The sequence below is a fragment of the Lactuca virosa genome, chromosome 2 (genome assembly GCF_052849685.1).
Source record: "Lactuca virosa cultivar CGN04683 chromosome 2, Lactuca_virosa_CGN04683_v6, whole genome shotgun sequence".
Classification (NCBI taxonomy): domain Eukaryota; kingdom Viridiplantae; phylum Streptophyta; class Magnoliopsida; order Asterales; family Asteraceae; genus Lactuca; species Lactuca virosa.
Genome location: NC_136427.1, coordinates 98,202,300 through 98,217,627, shown reverse-complemented (window position 1 = coordinate 98,217,627; position 15,328 = coordinate 98,202,300). Strand labels below are relative to the sequence as shown.

At 37.0% G+C, this 15,328-nt stretch overlaps 1 protein-coding gene across 5 annotated transcripts; it reads right to left on the bottom strand.

Moving 5' to 3' along the window:
- Nucleotides 1-8,405: 8,405 nt before the first annotated feature.
- On the bottom strand, nt 8,406-14,014 carry LOC145159323 (hydroxymethylglutaryl-CoA lyase, mitochondrial-like). Of its 5 annotated transcripts, XM_079078267.1 has the most exons (10): nt 13,650-14,014; nt 13,330-13,450; nt 12,583-12,775; nt 12,306-12,453; nt 11,875-12,054; nt 11,531-11,611; nt 11,269-11,432; nt 10,858-10,994; nt 10,667-10,782; nt 8,406-8,769 (listed from the first exon to the last, which is right to left on the bottom strand). In XM_079078267.1, exons 3-10 carry the CDS (start codon nt 12,747-12,749, stop codon nt 8,539-8,541), a joined length of 1,224 nt encoding a protein of 407 aa, XP_078934393.1. In that variant the 5' UTR covers nt 12,750-12,775; nt 13,330-13,450; nt 13,650-14,014; the 3' UTR covers nt 8,406-8,538. The 5 variants fall into 5 exon arrangements, with proteins under 5 accessions (XP_078934393.1, XP_078934392.1, XP_078934390.1 ...); XM_079078266.1 differs by lacking the exon at nt 13,330-13,450; XM_079078264.1 differs by lacking the exon at nt 13,330-13,450 and having other exon boundaries at nt 13,722-14,014.
- Nucleotides 14,015-15,328: the final 1,314 nt, after the last annotated feature.

The window sequence follows — 15,328 nt, the reverse complement described above, 5'->3', positions numbered from 1 at the left end:
ATTTCAAAACTCCAAAAATATTTTTCTAATTTTTTTTTTATTTTGTTTGGTTTGTTTGTTTTGTTTGGATGGTGTGTTTGTTTGCTTGTTCTTCTAATTAGGTCCCAAGTATACCAGTACAACAGAATTTGGAGCTTAGGCAGGTATGATTCTTTTAATCTGAACTAGTTAAGGGTCCCTAGAAGCATGTTGATGCATGTTGACCAAAGCCTCTACGAATAAGAGCAAGGCCTTAATGATTCGATCTATACCTATCGTTTCTTCCCAATCAGGCTGTTAAAATCTACTCAAGTGAAGAGCTGCCTTACTCTTGTCAAATGAGTTAAGAGTTTTTCTGCTTTGTCATGTCTTTATAGCAGAATGTACTTTCGGTTCTTCAACCATCCTCCTTACATTCTCCATCAACTTTCAGTTCACCAATGTAACCCTTGAGACTCTCGGTCCTTACCACTGAGGTTTACGGTTGCACAAAATCTGTGTTTGTGATCTTAGATACGTACACCACGTGCTGAGTGAAACCCAAAATCCAACACCTATAATGAATTGATGGTGAATCATTATATTCCAGATCTTACTTGTTACCAAATGAATTCTCATTTTATTTTTGAGTGGTCTTTTATGAAATTGTCTAACACCAAGGCTTTTCTTCCCAAAAAGATCCAGTTTGTTTTTATTTTTGAGATTTCTATCACTTCTTTAATCACTATAAATTATACCCAACCTACTTGTTCAACAGACCACATCGGTCTCACAAGTACTTCTTCCGACGTTCGGTCTTATGTTAAGAATCGACGTCGGTTGAAGATAAGCTACCCTTAGCCTATAAATTAAAAGAAGCCTTTCGGTCTTTCTTTACAAACACTCGATCGTATTTTCTCGGGAAACCACACAAGCACATCAAGTCTCTCTTGACTTTGAAAGAAGCGATTCTTGCCCGGAATCATCTGCTTTATGTCTTTTAATAGACATCACTCACATCCGATATGTGGTAGAGGTAGCTTTATAGCTAATGTGAAATGTGGTTTGTGTGGGGTATGCTCTGGGGGACTCACTAAGCTTTTAGCTTACCGTTTGTGGATTTGTTTCAGGTACTTCGGAGTCCAAGGGCAAAGGCAAGGCGTGATGATGTGGCGTGCACTCTATCTCTCTTTTCCGATATAGTTTAAGGGACACTCTGATGTTTTGAAAATAATAATGATGTAATGTTGATGATCCAACGAGCTAGTTAGGGGAGATAGCAGTGACTTCTCATGCAGCTGATGGCGGAGAGAGGGTTGGTGATTAACCTAGGGCAAGCCTAGGATGAGATTAGCAGAGAGCTGAAGTAGTGGAAGGGACTTGGTGGAGTCAAAGCAGTTCTTAAGGAAAGTACGGATAGATGTGGAAGGTAGTATGGGCCCGTACTACTGAAAGCAGAGGATCCGTACTCGAATTAACGAAGGCTGAGATGAACCCAGGAAACTTGTAGTATGTGAGATCCCTCGAGTATTGATGTGTATACTGATGTTTGTTATGGTGTATTTTCAATATGGTGACACTATGCACTAGGCCATTTGGCACTTCAGGCGCTGGTGAGGGATCAGGCTCGGGCTCTGGAGCCGGCAGTTAGACGAGAAGACGAGAGAGTTCATCTCATCTGAGGTCACGCGCAACATTTTATACCTGACTCCTGTTATCTTCGGTACGATCAAGGAGGGTATCTTAGAGCTTTTGGATGAAAGACTGAGTGCATTCCACACTGAGGTGGTGGGCATGATGGGGTCGCGCACACTAACATTCAGGGAGTTCAGATCCTGTGGAGCTCCCGACTATCATGGGGCTCGGGCCCCCATTGCTAGCAGCAGGTGGTTGGCTGATGTTGCCAACGCCTTTCGTACGAGCCGATTTCCCGAGGGGGACAAGGTCCAATGTGCTTCCTGTCTTCTGAAGGACAGGGCACATGACTGGTGGGAGGAGGTCGGACATGCCATTGGAGATGATGCGGATCTTGATGTGATGACTTGGAGTGACTTTTCGGCCAGGTTCAGGGTCGAGTTTGCACCTGTGATTGAGGTGCAACAGCTTGCCAGGGAGTTCCAGGATCTCCGACAGACGACTGAGACAGTGATGGAGATCACCGCTATGTTCAAGGAGAGGGTCCTTCTCGTTCTGCAGTACGTGGCGGACAAGGAGATGAAAAAGGCCCGATATCATGAGATGTTGAGGAGTGATATGTGGCAGTTCGTGAGCCGATCCAGCTGCAAGACGCTGGAGGATATGATTGCAATAGCTAGAGAGAGAGAGAGATAGAGGAAGAGAGATAGATCTAGAGATAGATAGGAAGAGGAAACCAGATGTGGCATCTTGTATGGAGGGTTAGGGAAAGAAGCCCAAGGTGTAAGATCACAGATCTAGGAGCGAACAGGGCCGCAGCCGTTGTGGAAAATACGGCCAGTTTCACGACGGGACGTGCAAGGCAGGGAGTTCGGGCTACTTCAAGTGCGGCCGAACTTGTCATATGAGCAGAGAATGTACAGCTACCACCACCACCACCACAGCTTCAGATCTGATTTGCTTTTAGTGCAATCAGAAGGGCCACAAGAAGGCCCCGTGTCCAAGTCTAGCAGCAGCAGGGCAGGTGGCGGCACCCGTTCCTGCTACATTGAGGATTACAGACGGCCATCAGGGTCGGGCCGAGGCACCTGTAGCGAGGAGCAGGGCCTTTCAGCTGACAGCAGAGGAGGCACGTGCAGCACCAGACGTGGTGACGGGTATGTATCTTCTCCTTATCTCTTTATTTATATTGATTATTGCTTATGTTTCTGTGTTTCATTATAGGATCGTTCCTTGTGAACGGTATATCTGCTCTGGTATTGTTTGATTCGGGGGCTATCCGATCTTTTGTGTTGCTCACGCTCAACATGCGATTCGTAGGGGCTGGGGGGGAGCTGGATTGCCCACTTGATGTGGAGATAGCAGATGATAGGACCGTTAGGGTTGCAAGGGTTCACCGAGGATGTACACTGCAGTTGTTCGATGAGCAATTTTCCGTAGATTTGGTCCCTATTCCCCTGCAAGGGAATAAGGTTATTGTTGGTATGGACTGGTTGAGCCCCAATGGGGTAGTGATCGGCTGCGAGCAGCAGCTAGTGAGGGTTCGGGCTCCTAGTGGGGAGGGTTAGTGATTCAGGGCGAGAGGCCGCAGGGTGGACCGACTCTATGTTCAGCGGCGAGAGCGAGGCGCTACTTACAGCAGGGTTACGCAGGTTATGTCGCCTATGTCATCGATACCCAGGAGAAGGGTAAGGCGACAATAGATGATGTACCGATTGTTCTAGACTACACGGATGTATTCCCAGAGGATTTGCCTAGGGTACCTCTGGAGACACAGGTTGAGTTCAGGATTGACCTAGTCCTTGGTGCGGCTTCGATAGCCAAGGCACCATATCGGTTGGCTCCTCCTGAGATGAAGGAGTTGTCTACACAGCTGCAGGAGCTGTTAGACAAGGGATTTATCAGGCCGAGTAGTTCACCATGGAGAGCCCCGATCCTGTTTGTGAAGAAGAAGAAGGAAGGGTCACATCGGATGTACATAGACAACCGAGAGCTAAATAAGGTAACGGTGAAGAACCGTTATCCCCTCCCGAGGATTATTGATTTGTTTGACCAACTACAGGGTGCATCTTAGTTCTCCAAGATTGATCTGCGATCGGGTTATCACCAGATGCGAGTCAGAGATGAGGATGTGTAGAAGACAACTTTTAGGACTCGTTATGGTCACTATGAGTTCGTGGTGATGTTTTTTAGGCTCACCAATGCTCATGCCATGTTCATGGATCTCATGAACCGCGTGTGCAGACCGATGCTGGACCGGTCTGTGATAGTCTTCATCGATGATATTGTTAGATGTTGTTTTATGAATCTTATAGGGTAGTTTTCATTAGTATTTAGGATCAAATTTTTTACATTTGCATGTCATTTATTTAAATGATGTTCAGCTCATGTCTTTCGTTAGAATTCCCGTACTGCTCATGTTTTTATGTCAATTTCAGATAGTTCGAGTGGAGCAGTACTTTGGGAGCAGTTGGATGCGTGTTTGGAGCTTAAAATGGAGCTTGGAACTTATGGAGTATGTTGCGGAATGCTTGTAAGATTCTTTGGTCAAGAAACATTCGATCGAATTGATCACACGAAGATAGAATCTACAATCTAAAGTTAAAGGATGTTGCTGGCAGCTTTGACCCGCTGTCAGTATTTTGACCATATCTCGAGAACCGTAACTCCGATTGACACGATTCAAAATGATCTAAAAAGCAGACGAAATTTCAGACGACTTAGGCACAACATGTGATTGCAGGTTGCCTTCATGCGATCTCCTGGGGACTTTTTGCGATCGCAGGTTAGGTCGCAGCATGGATTCGAGGTTTTTTAGTGCCCAAAATTCATCCGGGACTGAAAACTCAATACATGCGATCGCAGGTTGTATACATGCGATCGCAGGTTGGCCAAAAAGTGTCAAAATAGCATCCTACTTCATTAAAAAGGCACGATACGCGTTTTCTTGAAAACCTGCGATCGCAGGTTGTCTACATGCGATCGCATGTGCGCCGTTTTTGCTGCTGGACGTATAAATAGACCCTGATAGCATTCTAGTAATCTAAGTTGGCGATTCCAGAGGTACCAGACGACGAAAATACGATTTTGGAGGCGTTTCTTCTCCGATTTCAACGATTTCTGAAGATCTGAAGACTGTGGATCATCTCCTTCAAGTAGATTAGTAAGATTAGCTGTTTGATGTCTCTTTTCATCTGTTTTTATCAGATTTTAGCCATGTCTGGCTAAAACCTTAGTTTTCAGTTCTGCAAGACGAGTACTTTTCATGTGATTGATCATTAGATTTGGTTTTTGATTTGTGTTTCTATCTAGATTCTTCAGTTTTGTTCTTAATGAATGTTTGATTTTGATTCTTGTTAATCTGATCACCTAGCTAGGGTTTGATCATTCCAGTTAATCAGTTATAGAATACGTAATTGTTCTTGTCAACTGGTAAAAGTAACAAGTAATAAATCGGTTCCGTGTTTAGGATTTGACTTTATTATAAACTGAAAAATCATATCTTTACGCTTCCGAGCTTGTGAGAAGTATTGGGTATTGCTGGGAATTTTACATAGAATTTAATGCAATTTTTCTAATTTAATTAAGAGCTTGTTTAATTGAACAGTAAAAAGTTTAGGTTAATTGAAGAGCTTGTTTTGATTAACTAATTTTGGTAAAAGAGAAATTACTAGAGCTTGTTAGTTTTTCTCAGTACCAGCTTAGATAGAACGCATATCCAATAATCAGATATGAGTTAGTTGCATTATTAGGAAAGTCGCAGCAGAGCTGAAATCGTTTTTAATATTTATTTTCGTTTAATTTTAATATCACTGCATTTTTAGTTTTTAGTTTTTAATTAAACCCCCCCCCCCCCTTTATATTTTGTTTCTTGACTAGATGTGCCTGATGCAAAAAGGCATTGACTTTTAGGCTGTGTCCCTGAGGATTCAACCCTGCTTCCCTGTGTTATCTTTTTAGTGCAACCAGCAGTGATACTTTACTTGTTTAATACGCGTGCGACAGCGTGTTAACAGATATCTTGGTTTATTCCAAGACCCAGGAGCAGCATGGGGAGCACCTGAGGGAGGTGTTGGAGACACTGAGGAGGGAGAGACTTTTCGCGAAGTTCTCCAAGTATGAGTTCTGGTTGCGCGAGGTGCAATTTCTGGGGCACCTTGTCAACCAAAAGGGTATTCTGGTTGATCCGGCCAAGATAGAGGTTGTGATACAATAGGAGGTTTCGAGGTCTCCGTCTGAGATTCGGAGTTTTCTTGGTCTAGCGGGTTACTATCGGAGATTCATACAGGATTCCTAAAAGATTTTCAAAAAGAGTTTATTATTTGTTTATCTCAAACTTGTGGGCACACCAACATCAAGTTGACGTTTTCAAAACCGCATGTATTCCTATGATGGAGTAAGGATCAAGGCAAGGAAGGACAATCAGCTTGAAGATAGATAGGTTTCGTTAAATTCCTTTTAATAGATTTCGTTTAGAAAAAGATAGTTATGGTTTGCACTCTGTGATTTGGGTAATTCATATAAATACCGTCACCACTCAGCATTTCCGGTAACGTTTAGGGAAGGTGTGACATTTCATACAAGTGACATGGTCATCCCATGGTCTTTCATGCTAAAGTCACAAAAACAATCTAGCAACATACATAGTATAGTGACAATACTCACTTTACACTCAGATCGGGTATATCACAGCTCGAACAATCGTGAAACTGATGCTATAATCCACCTATCGACACACCCAAGGCCAAGCCTTAGTATGCACTCTAAAACTAGCCTATTGACCAAAAGTCACCCCGATCAAAAATTCAACTCAGAAGACCACCATGCCATGGCCAACCTATAGCCACGTTGTGCCAGCTAAATGCTAAATTTGTCGCGCAAACTACGCTTACCACGTCGTGGCGAGCACCATGTTACACCGTTGTTACTGCTTCCAAATAGAGTAACAGATTAAGCCGTTAATCTGTTAAGCCTTTCGTTCCAACTTTATAGAAAGCTTATATGGACTCCAAAAGCTCATAAAAATCCGGACTTTACGGACATGCATGTCCCATGCATGTCCTTCACTCAAGCTAGATCAAATGGTAAGAACTTGACTTAAAACTCATGCAAAGCTTACAAAGCTCATCCAACTTCTAGATTTAGAAGATATTAGTCTCAAAGGACCTAAGTGAGCCATAAAGTTGCAAATTTATCTCATTTCATCATTCAAACTTCATTTATGGACCAAAACGTGTTAAGGAAGCTAGATCTACAAGAAAGGAATCACCAAGATGGGAGCTTGAGGAATTACAAATAGTCTAGAAGGTGCACAAAATGATGGAGGTGGCTTACTTGCTGGATTCTTGCACTAGAGACTCCTTCTTCTTCCTTCCAAGATCACAAAAACACCAAAGATGAACTCAAAACTTACAAGGGAGGCTAGGGTTTAATCAAGGGTTCTTTGGAGATGATGAAGGTTGAGGGTGGAGGAAACCCTAGTCATCACTTCCTTTAAATAGGGTCTTAAGTCCGAAAAATTAAAGTTTAGCATTCTGCCTCCACTATGTCGTCGCCATTGCATGACTACGTCGTGGTGCCTTAATGAGATGTGTGTTGCATGCAGGAATGTCACATCGTGGAGATCCCTCTGCCACGTCATGGCCATCAAGAATTCCCAAAATATTAGTATTGAAATTATACCTGAAACCGGGCGTTATAGTTTAAAGTTGCAACGTGTCAGTCCCTTGTGCATGTGCCGCGTTCTTACTCTTACTCAACATTGTACATTCAAACACATCACATTTTGCATAGTAGAATGCCCAATCATGAAATAGCAACGTACAACATTGTTTATATCAAAAGATCTCTACGCATCGCGTAAATCCAACTTACACATCGCGTACCTTGGGCTGCAGTTTTTGTGCTTAACCAAAAACACATCTTCATCCCATATAAATTCATATTACACAACAATTGATCCAAACCAAAATCCAACAATTATTCTAAAGTTTCAAATATCATTTTGAACATATATCACGTAAATCCAACTTACAAATATTTGGACCATTTTTCCCTTTTACACTAAATTCACGTACAATTAATTTTCTAAGATTTTTAAAGATGTTACATTTGGTCTAAATTACAAATAAAAAATGACTATTTTGGTCCTTATATATTGTTGATTTTTGTAATTAAAAATTTCATCCTTACATTATCAAATATTTGTAGAAATTGTATTTGCTTCCTGTATTATCAAATATTTGCAAAAATAGACCATGTTTAATTTGAAAATTACAAAGATAGTTCATATAGATAATAAAATAGAAAAGGAAAGATTATTCATCTACTAAAAAATAAGATGTTTTAACTCTTATATCTTTCATTTTAACTGAAGAAAGAGAATATGATAAGGATATAAAAGTCACTAACATCTTATTTAAGTGGATGAATAAAAAACACATAGAAATAGCACCTCTCTAATCATGATCAGGAGATAAAAGTCACTAACATCTTATTTAAGTAGATGAATAAAAACACATATAAAAATATCACCTCTCCTAGAAAAATAGTCACGGCCTAAGAGATAATTTACAGAAATGGTCGATGCCTAATAACAAATTTACAAAAACTGTCCCTCTTTCAAAAAATTACAAAAATGGTCCCCACGTTTCAGAAACTTAAGAAAATGGTCCCTATTTAACTTAAATATTACATAAATGGTCGTTGTATTTCCAAAAAATGGCGTCTTAAGTATATGATTATGAATCTGTTGCAACGTGGAGACCATCTCACTAGTTTTATAAAAAGGTAAATCATAGAACTCACACAGGTACACAACAAATACTAATCACATATCATAGTTAACAACGATATCTCAATCATTTTAACTATGGCATATATATTAGCCTATATATATTAGAGAAAATGTAATTGTTTGTATACAATTAATGAATATTTGCATTTTTAATTCTTATGGCTAAATGCGAGCGCAGCTTTCGACCCTGATGGGCGTCCTAAATGTTTACAGATAAAGTCGCCCGTTTGCAAAAGCTTACGCAGATCAACATTGGTTTTGATACCAAGGCCATCAAGCATGTAAACCACATCCTCAGTAGCCACATTTCCCGAAGCACCCTTGGCATATGGGCACCCTCCTAATCCTGCGATGGATGAATCTATTGTGCTTATTCCCATCTGTTAACAACAATTACAATTTATAAGAAAGATGTTTGTATGGAATAAGTGTTGTATGCATAAAGACTTTTTCTTTTTTTTGGACCGAATGAATGAAGTGTCTGAATGAGTGAAGTGATGTCTTCTCACTTAACCCGTTAAGACATGCTTAATGTATTATTAGTCCGTAAAGTACAAAAAGAAACAAAACCCATGTCGGTTAGAGTCTTTGATTTGACTAGTGCTCATATCTGTTATTTGTTACCTTCATAATTCTATCTAATAGATTGCATTATATGAAAAGACAAATATGTAGTGTGGAGATTGTGTAAAAAATTAGGTATTATTCTGTTAGAATTTAGCATATGATAAACTATCCAGCATTTATAAAGTTTAAAGTTAAAGTTAACTTATATGTTTGTTAACTTATAATCATATAAGTTAGAAAAAAAACTAACTTTGATGTTCTTTTATAATTTTATTGTATCTATTATTTATTATATATACTATATGCATTTGAAAATTCAAACTCTTTAAATTTCAACTTAAAATATCTAATTTATTAACTTAAATATGTTATTAATGTGAAATATTATCATAATGATGGGTGATTTTAATAATTTATGAATAATATACTTAAAATGTTGATCTAAATATAATGTTAACTTCAAAATATAATCAAAATATCAAATAAACGTAAAAAACATATTCATTTTTTTTAAGTTTAAAATGTTTAAATATTTCAAATGTAAAACCTATTTTGACATGTTAAATTAACTAAAAAATATCCAAAATTATTTTTTTATGATAATTAAAATTTCCATATAAATGGTTTTTTATTTCATTAACAATAAGAATAGTTAAAAATAATATAAAACTATAAATTACATTACGTTACCTTACAAATTAAAAACCAAATGTCAAATAACGTCAAAAATAACACTATATTGACAACCATATTTAGTTTTATTTCCATGTACCCGCTACACGCCATTCAATTATATGATTTTAACAGATGTTATGATAAGGCTCAAAATAATTAAAAAAATTTATATCAAATTAGTGTAACAAATTAAAATTTCATAGTTAATATCAATAAGATAATTATTTTCAACATGTACTTGCCAAATTTCTAACTATTTAATTTTATTTTGCACAATGTGCCAATATTCGCCTGGTAATTTTATAAAACAAAGAGTCTGGTCAAACCTCACATTGGTCAACCCCCTGTTCTCGAGTTCCTTAAAGAAGGAACGGGAAGGAAAAGAGAGAAAAGTTGTGTTATTGAGTTTTTTAAAGAGGGTAATTAAGGAAAAGAAAGAGAATGAAGTGTGAGGTTTCATTTAAGGAGGGAAATGAAAACAAATTGAAGAAAATGGAAGGAAAGTAGAGCCTTTTTTCCTTCAAAATTTATCCTCTAAAAAATGAGATGATTAAGAAGGAAAGTTCCCCTCGATTTCCTTTCCTTCTTTTTCCTTTCCTTCCCCTTAATTTTAAACTCGAGAACAGGGGTGCAAGGGATGAAAGATTGATGAAAATTAATATATATATATATATATATATATATATATATATATATATATATATATATATATATATATTATAAATATTTAGAGAAAAGCTTAAAAACGACCAAAATCATCTCATTTTTAAATCTGTTTAATCAGCATTAAGACAAAAAGCAATAAATCCAAACTGCTACCCCTTCCATTTAAAAAGTCACAAAGGCTACCTAAGCAGGTTAAGGGCTATAGCCTATTAAAGGGACTAAAGTGAGAGGATTTTTGAAAATTCATTACCTAAAAGTTGACAAAATAAGTCGAGTGACTAAAGGTGGACATATGGAATAGTTCATTAGTCATTTTTAACCTTTTTGCTTTTACTATAATCTAATTTGGGTTTTAAGTTTTAACTTTACCTGGAGGGACACTAAAATATTTGGAAGAGATTGGCCATATGTGTCATGGAAATGAACCGCAAGCTTTTCAACAGGAACAACTGCCATCACTGCTCCAAGCATTGGAATTACCGTGCCTACACAAAAATTATACATCAATTATAAAAAAAAAAAATTAAATTATGAAAATAAATAGGATTGAGATAATTTACCTGGTGTCCCAATCCCAATAGTATCCCCAAGTGATATTTCATAACAACCCATGTCATGAAGTTCTTTTGCCACGTATGCAACTTTTGATGGAGGTGTCATTCCATCAACCGGGCATCCAATCACACATGACACATATCTGCATTACAACAAATAACTTGTTATGTAAATAAATACAACTTTTCTTTTCAGTTTTAAATAAATAGGAAAGTACTTTAGTAGGCCCCATTTGTTACATAGGACAGGACAAAACAGGTTGTACTGCGTTTGACATGCATTGGAACTGGACGACATATACAAAGGTGGAACAAGATGGTATAAAGACTCTTGATATCTCGTGTGTGAAAAAGACGCAAATGCCCTTCTCATTCTCATTAACAATTTAACACAACCATAAGGAATTAAGAGCATACCCACGAACAGGAATAGAGAGCTTTGTAGCAGCAGATACAACAGCACGATAACGAGCAAGACTTTGTTGAATAGTGCAATTAATGTTTGACTTTGAGAATGACTCGGATGCTGATGCAAAAACAGCTATTTCCTTTGCTCCAGCTGCAATGGCAGCTTCAAAACCCTAGTTGAAACAAAAATACATGTTTATGAGTTTACCTATGCAAAGTGCAAACACAATTATTTATTGTATTTGTACAGTTTTGGAGGAATATTACTTACCTTCATATTAGGAACCAATGCAGGCAATCTCACAGAATCAATGTTTGTAAATGCTTCAATAACATGCTTTGCATCTGCCAGCTTCATCAAAAAACAATAATCACATATAAACAGTAATAAACATGTAAGATTGAAATTAAAACGCACAAGAAATAGATAAAAAATGATGATACATTATACAAGTTCGTCAATGGGACAAAAATTGCAACGTTTTGTCTCACACAAAAAGGTGGAACACAGATCTCTCGTCTGTGCAAAAGACGTAAATGCCCTCCCCATGTTCCGTCATTAAAAATAGCTTTAGAAAGCTTGTCCAGCATAAATCCTAGTGAGAGAAAAGATACCTGAGGTACCCATTTTGGGGAAACGAAACTTGTGGCTTCAACAACAGATAATCCAGTAGAAACAAGCCTCTGAATTAGTTCTATTTTAACAGATGTAGGAACCATATTCTTTTCATTTTGTAGTCCATCCCTTGCACCAACTTCCACTATCTTCACATACTTTGGTATGCCTTTGAAAATCTTTTAAAAAAAAAAAAAAAACAAGCAGAATATATTATTAATTATTCCCATTTGAGGTCAATTGTACCTTTAAAAAGTTAAAATTGGCATGGATTACTTGCATAAAATGTAACACCAACAAACTTTTATTTAAAGATTAGCTAAAGAGCATGATGGGTTATCGCAATTCCATGCAAATTTGAAGAATTTATTGACTTTTGAAGATAAATAACTACATTTGACCTTAAAAGCTTATGTTCATTGGTTTTCACCTGATTTGTTATGTACTGTAGGCCTACATCATTATGCTGAAAGTATGCTAAATGTTCATATCCTACATGGTTCCTCCCTTGGCTTTGAGACATATCTCTTGCTTTATGTCTCGAAATGAATTCTCCTTTCTCATAATCAAAATCATCCCTGAGAATATTTACAATAAGTAAACTTTCTCTTTAGATCAAACACGCTGCTTTTCAGTTTCATGTATGCAACAATTAAAAAAAACATAGATGTGATACAAAAAGTAAAGAGTTAGAAAAAGACACATACTCATCACTATTTGATGAGGTGGAAGTATTTCCCTCAATCCAGCAATTTCCCATTCCAGTGTCCCCTCCACTTGTGCTACAGCCGTTGGATGAGAGTCTATGGAAAAGATCAATGGTGCTTAGGCTTGGCAATTTGTCCATACCAAGAGGCTCCTCCAAACTAGACATTGTAGAAACACTACTATATTTCAACCCTGTTGTACAAGTACTGATTCATTAAAGTAAGCACTTTAAGGTGCTTTTTAAGCAACCATGACAAAAAAAAAGGTTGTACTAATAGAAAATCTGGAAGGTGGGACATGAACTAAATTTTGTCCCATTCAAAAAAGAGGGACAAAAATAGCCCTAAAATGTCCATTCGGTGATGTGGTTTTAGGACTAAAATGAGAATTATTTACTTTGGTTCGGAAGACAAGAAATACACATTAACTGGATAGTAAATTTCCAATAAACCAGTAATTAGGATTCTATCAGAATCTTCTTCAAGAACCAGAAAAAATTGCTGCAAATCCGATGCTAAATTATTGAAGAATTTACGCTACTGACGAAAAATGAAATCCAAATTCCTAAATTTGTGATGCTCAAAATATAATTCTTCCTATAAATCCTCTGGCTTACTCATCTAAACTAAAAGCAATTCCTGAATTCCCCAATCCCTAAAAATAGCAGTTTCATTTCAATATCTCTCTTGTTTTGAAACAAACCATGAAAATGCATCTGAAACAAAAAAAAATGTAAACAAAGGCACCTGAAATCAATAGAAGTTCGTGGATGGAAAAAAATACAGCAAACCCTGATCGGAAAATTTGATATAAATAAACGCGGAATGAGGAATGATCTTCTAGAAATGATCGGTCCTATAAGGGCATCTACAATGATAGATGCTCAAAGTCCAAAAGAAACAGTATTAAACATAGCTCCTATATATATTATACAAGGAAAAGTGTAAAAAGGAGAAAACGTAAGGCACAGACTGCGTACAGCTGCCTACTACCATACATGTGGTGATGCAGCTATCAAATAAATTAAAAATTACAGACAAAGTAGTTGAAATTGTGTGCATCGTACTTAACGTATGGTAGTGTGAATTCAAAGCTTAGATTCATATTCAATTCCTCTCTCTCCTCCCATCATTCTCACCGGCTAGACTATCATAAATGAAGACAAAAACCCCTTTGACTGGGGATTTGATTTCCGGTTCTTCGTATTTACGGAAGTTGCTGAAATATAGATGCATGTTGAAGTAAGTTTTGACGATGAATTGATTATTTCTTCCATGAATCAGCTAGCAAAGCCTTGCAGAGAATTCCTATAACTGGAATTCGTCCGAACAAAAAAAAGGCCCGGCTGGGTATTGACCGGGCCAGGGCTGCGACTCGTCGCCGGAGTTTAATAATGTAGAAGGGGTTGACTAGTGATTCACATGTGTCTAGCGATGAGCGACCCCAGAAAAAAACCGGATATTCTTATAAGTAGACCGGTTTTTAGGTTTTATTTATTAAGGGGATGTCTGGATAAATAGTTTTTGGCTTATTAGGTTATTGTTTATTTGCTTATTGTGGTGAGAATAAGCACTTGTGTTTGGATTAGCGGTGGGAATAAGCAATAACCAATAAGTATGTAAGTGTTTGGCAAACAAAACAGCTTATACGAGTAAAATGACCAATAAGCAATAAGCATTCATCCTCTTGCTTATTAAAATCAGCTTATTTGGCTTATTCCTACCGCAATAAGCTGATTTTTAAAGACTCCTATCTAAACACTTAAATTTGCTTATTGCGGTGGGATTAAGCAATAAGCAATAAACAGCCTATATTTTCCCTATCCAAACACCCCCTAAGATAACTGGACTATGGGTTTGGACGGACCAGAATAAGGTTTTTAATCACGACCGGACTAGAAAACCGAAAGTTTTTTTTTTTTTGAGCGACATACATATAATGAGTTTAAAAAAAAAACGCTTCCTTAGTCGACGTGCATTGTTGTTGTTTTTTTTTAAGAAATTAAATATGTTCTTATTTTTTGTTCCTACAAATCCTCATACCAAATGAAATAGTAACATGTGTAACATTTAATATTTATTTAATAATATTTTAATACACTAATATGACACATGTCATCATTTAATTGAATAGAAATATTTATAGAAACAAAAGTAGAAGGATATTTAATTTCCTTTTTTTTTGTTTATTCTCTCGCATTCCACTGTTATACAATAGGTTACAAATCTTCTTACTCTCTAAAAAAGTGCAATTTTTTATTAAAAAAAATGTTGTTTTTTATATAAAAAGATGCAGCTTTTTATTAAAAGTGTTTTTTTATTAAAAGTATTGTTTTTTGTTAAAAAAAAGCAGCTTTTTTTAATAAATAGTACAATTTTTTTTATAAAAGGAGTTGTTTGTTGTTTTTTACAAATAAAAGCCGTTAAGTGTATTTTTTTTTTTATTAAAAGTGTTATTTCTTAATTAAAACCTGTTAAATGCAGTTTTTTTAATAAATAGTACAGTTTTTTGGTTCAAAACAACATTGTCAAAGTCTAGTTCGGTCCAAAACTTGAAACCCGGTTTCGTACACGGAACCGGACCTGATACACCCCAAACCGGTCTGCTCTTTGGGTAAGGAAATTCACAATTTTCGGTCTTCAAGTTTTTTGTCTTTAGGCCGGTTCGGTCCGAGTCCGACCCGTTCATCCCTACATGTGTCCAGTTTAGATAAATCAATAAAAAAGTTATTTTTATAAAAGAAAT

What these genes read in the sequence shown, in the direction of transcription:
- LOC145159323 (XM_079078264.1), bottom strand. Translation starts at nt 13,818, where the DNA reads ATGCATCTATATTTCAGCAACTTCCGTAAATACGAAGAACCGGAAATC. An exon ending in CATTTATGATAGTCTAGCCG is followed by an intron (nt 12,776 to 13,721) that starts GTGAGAATGATG and finishes CTTGTACAACAG; the next exon opens with GGTTGAAATATAGTAGTGTT. An exon ending in CATTGGTTCCTAATATGAAG is followed by an intron (nt 11,433 to 11,530) that starts GTAAGTAATATT and finishes TGTTTCAACTAG; the next exon opens with GGTTTTGAAGCTGCCATTGC.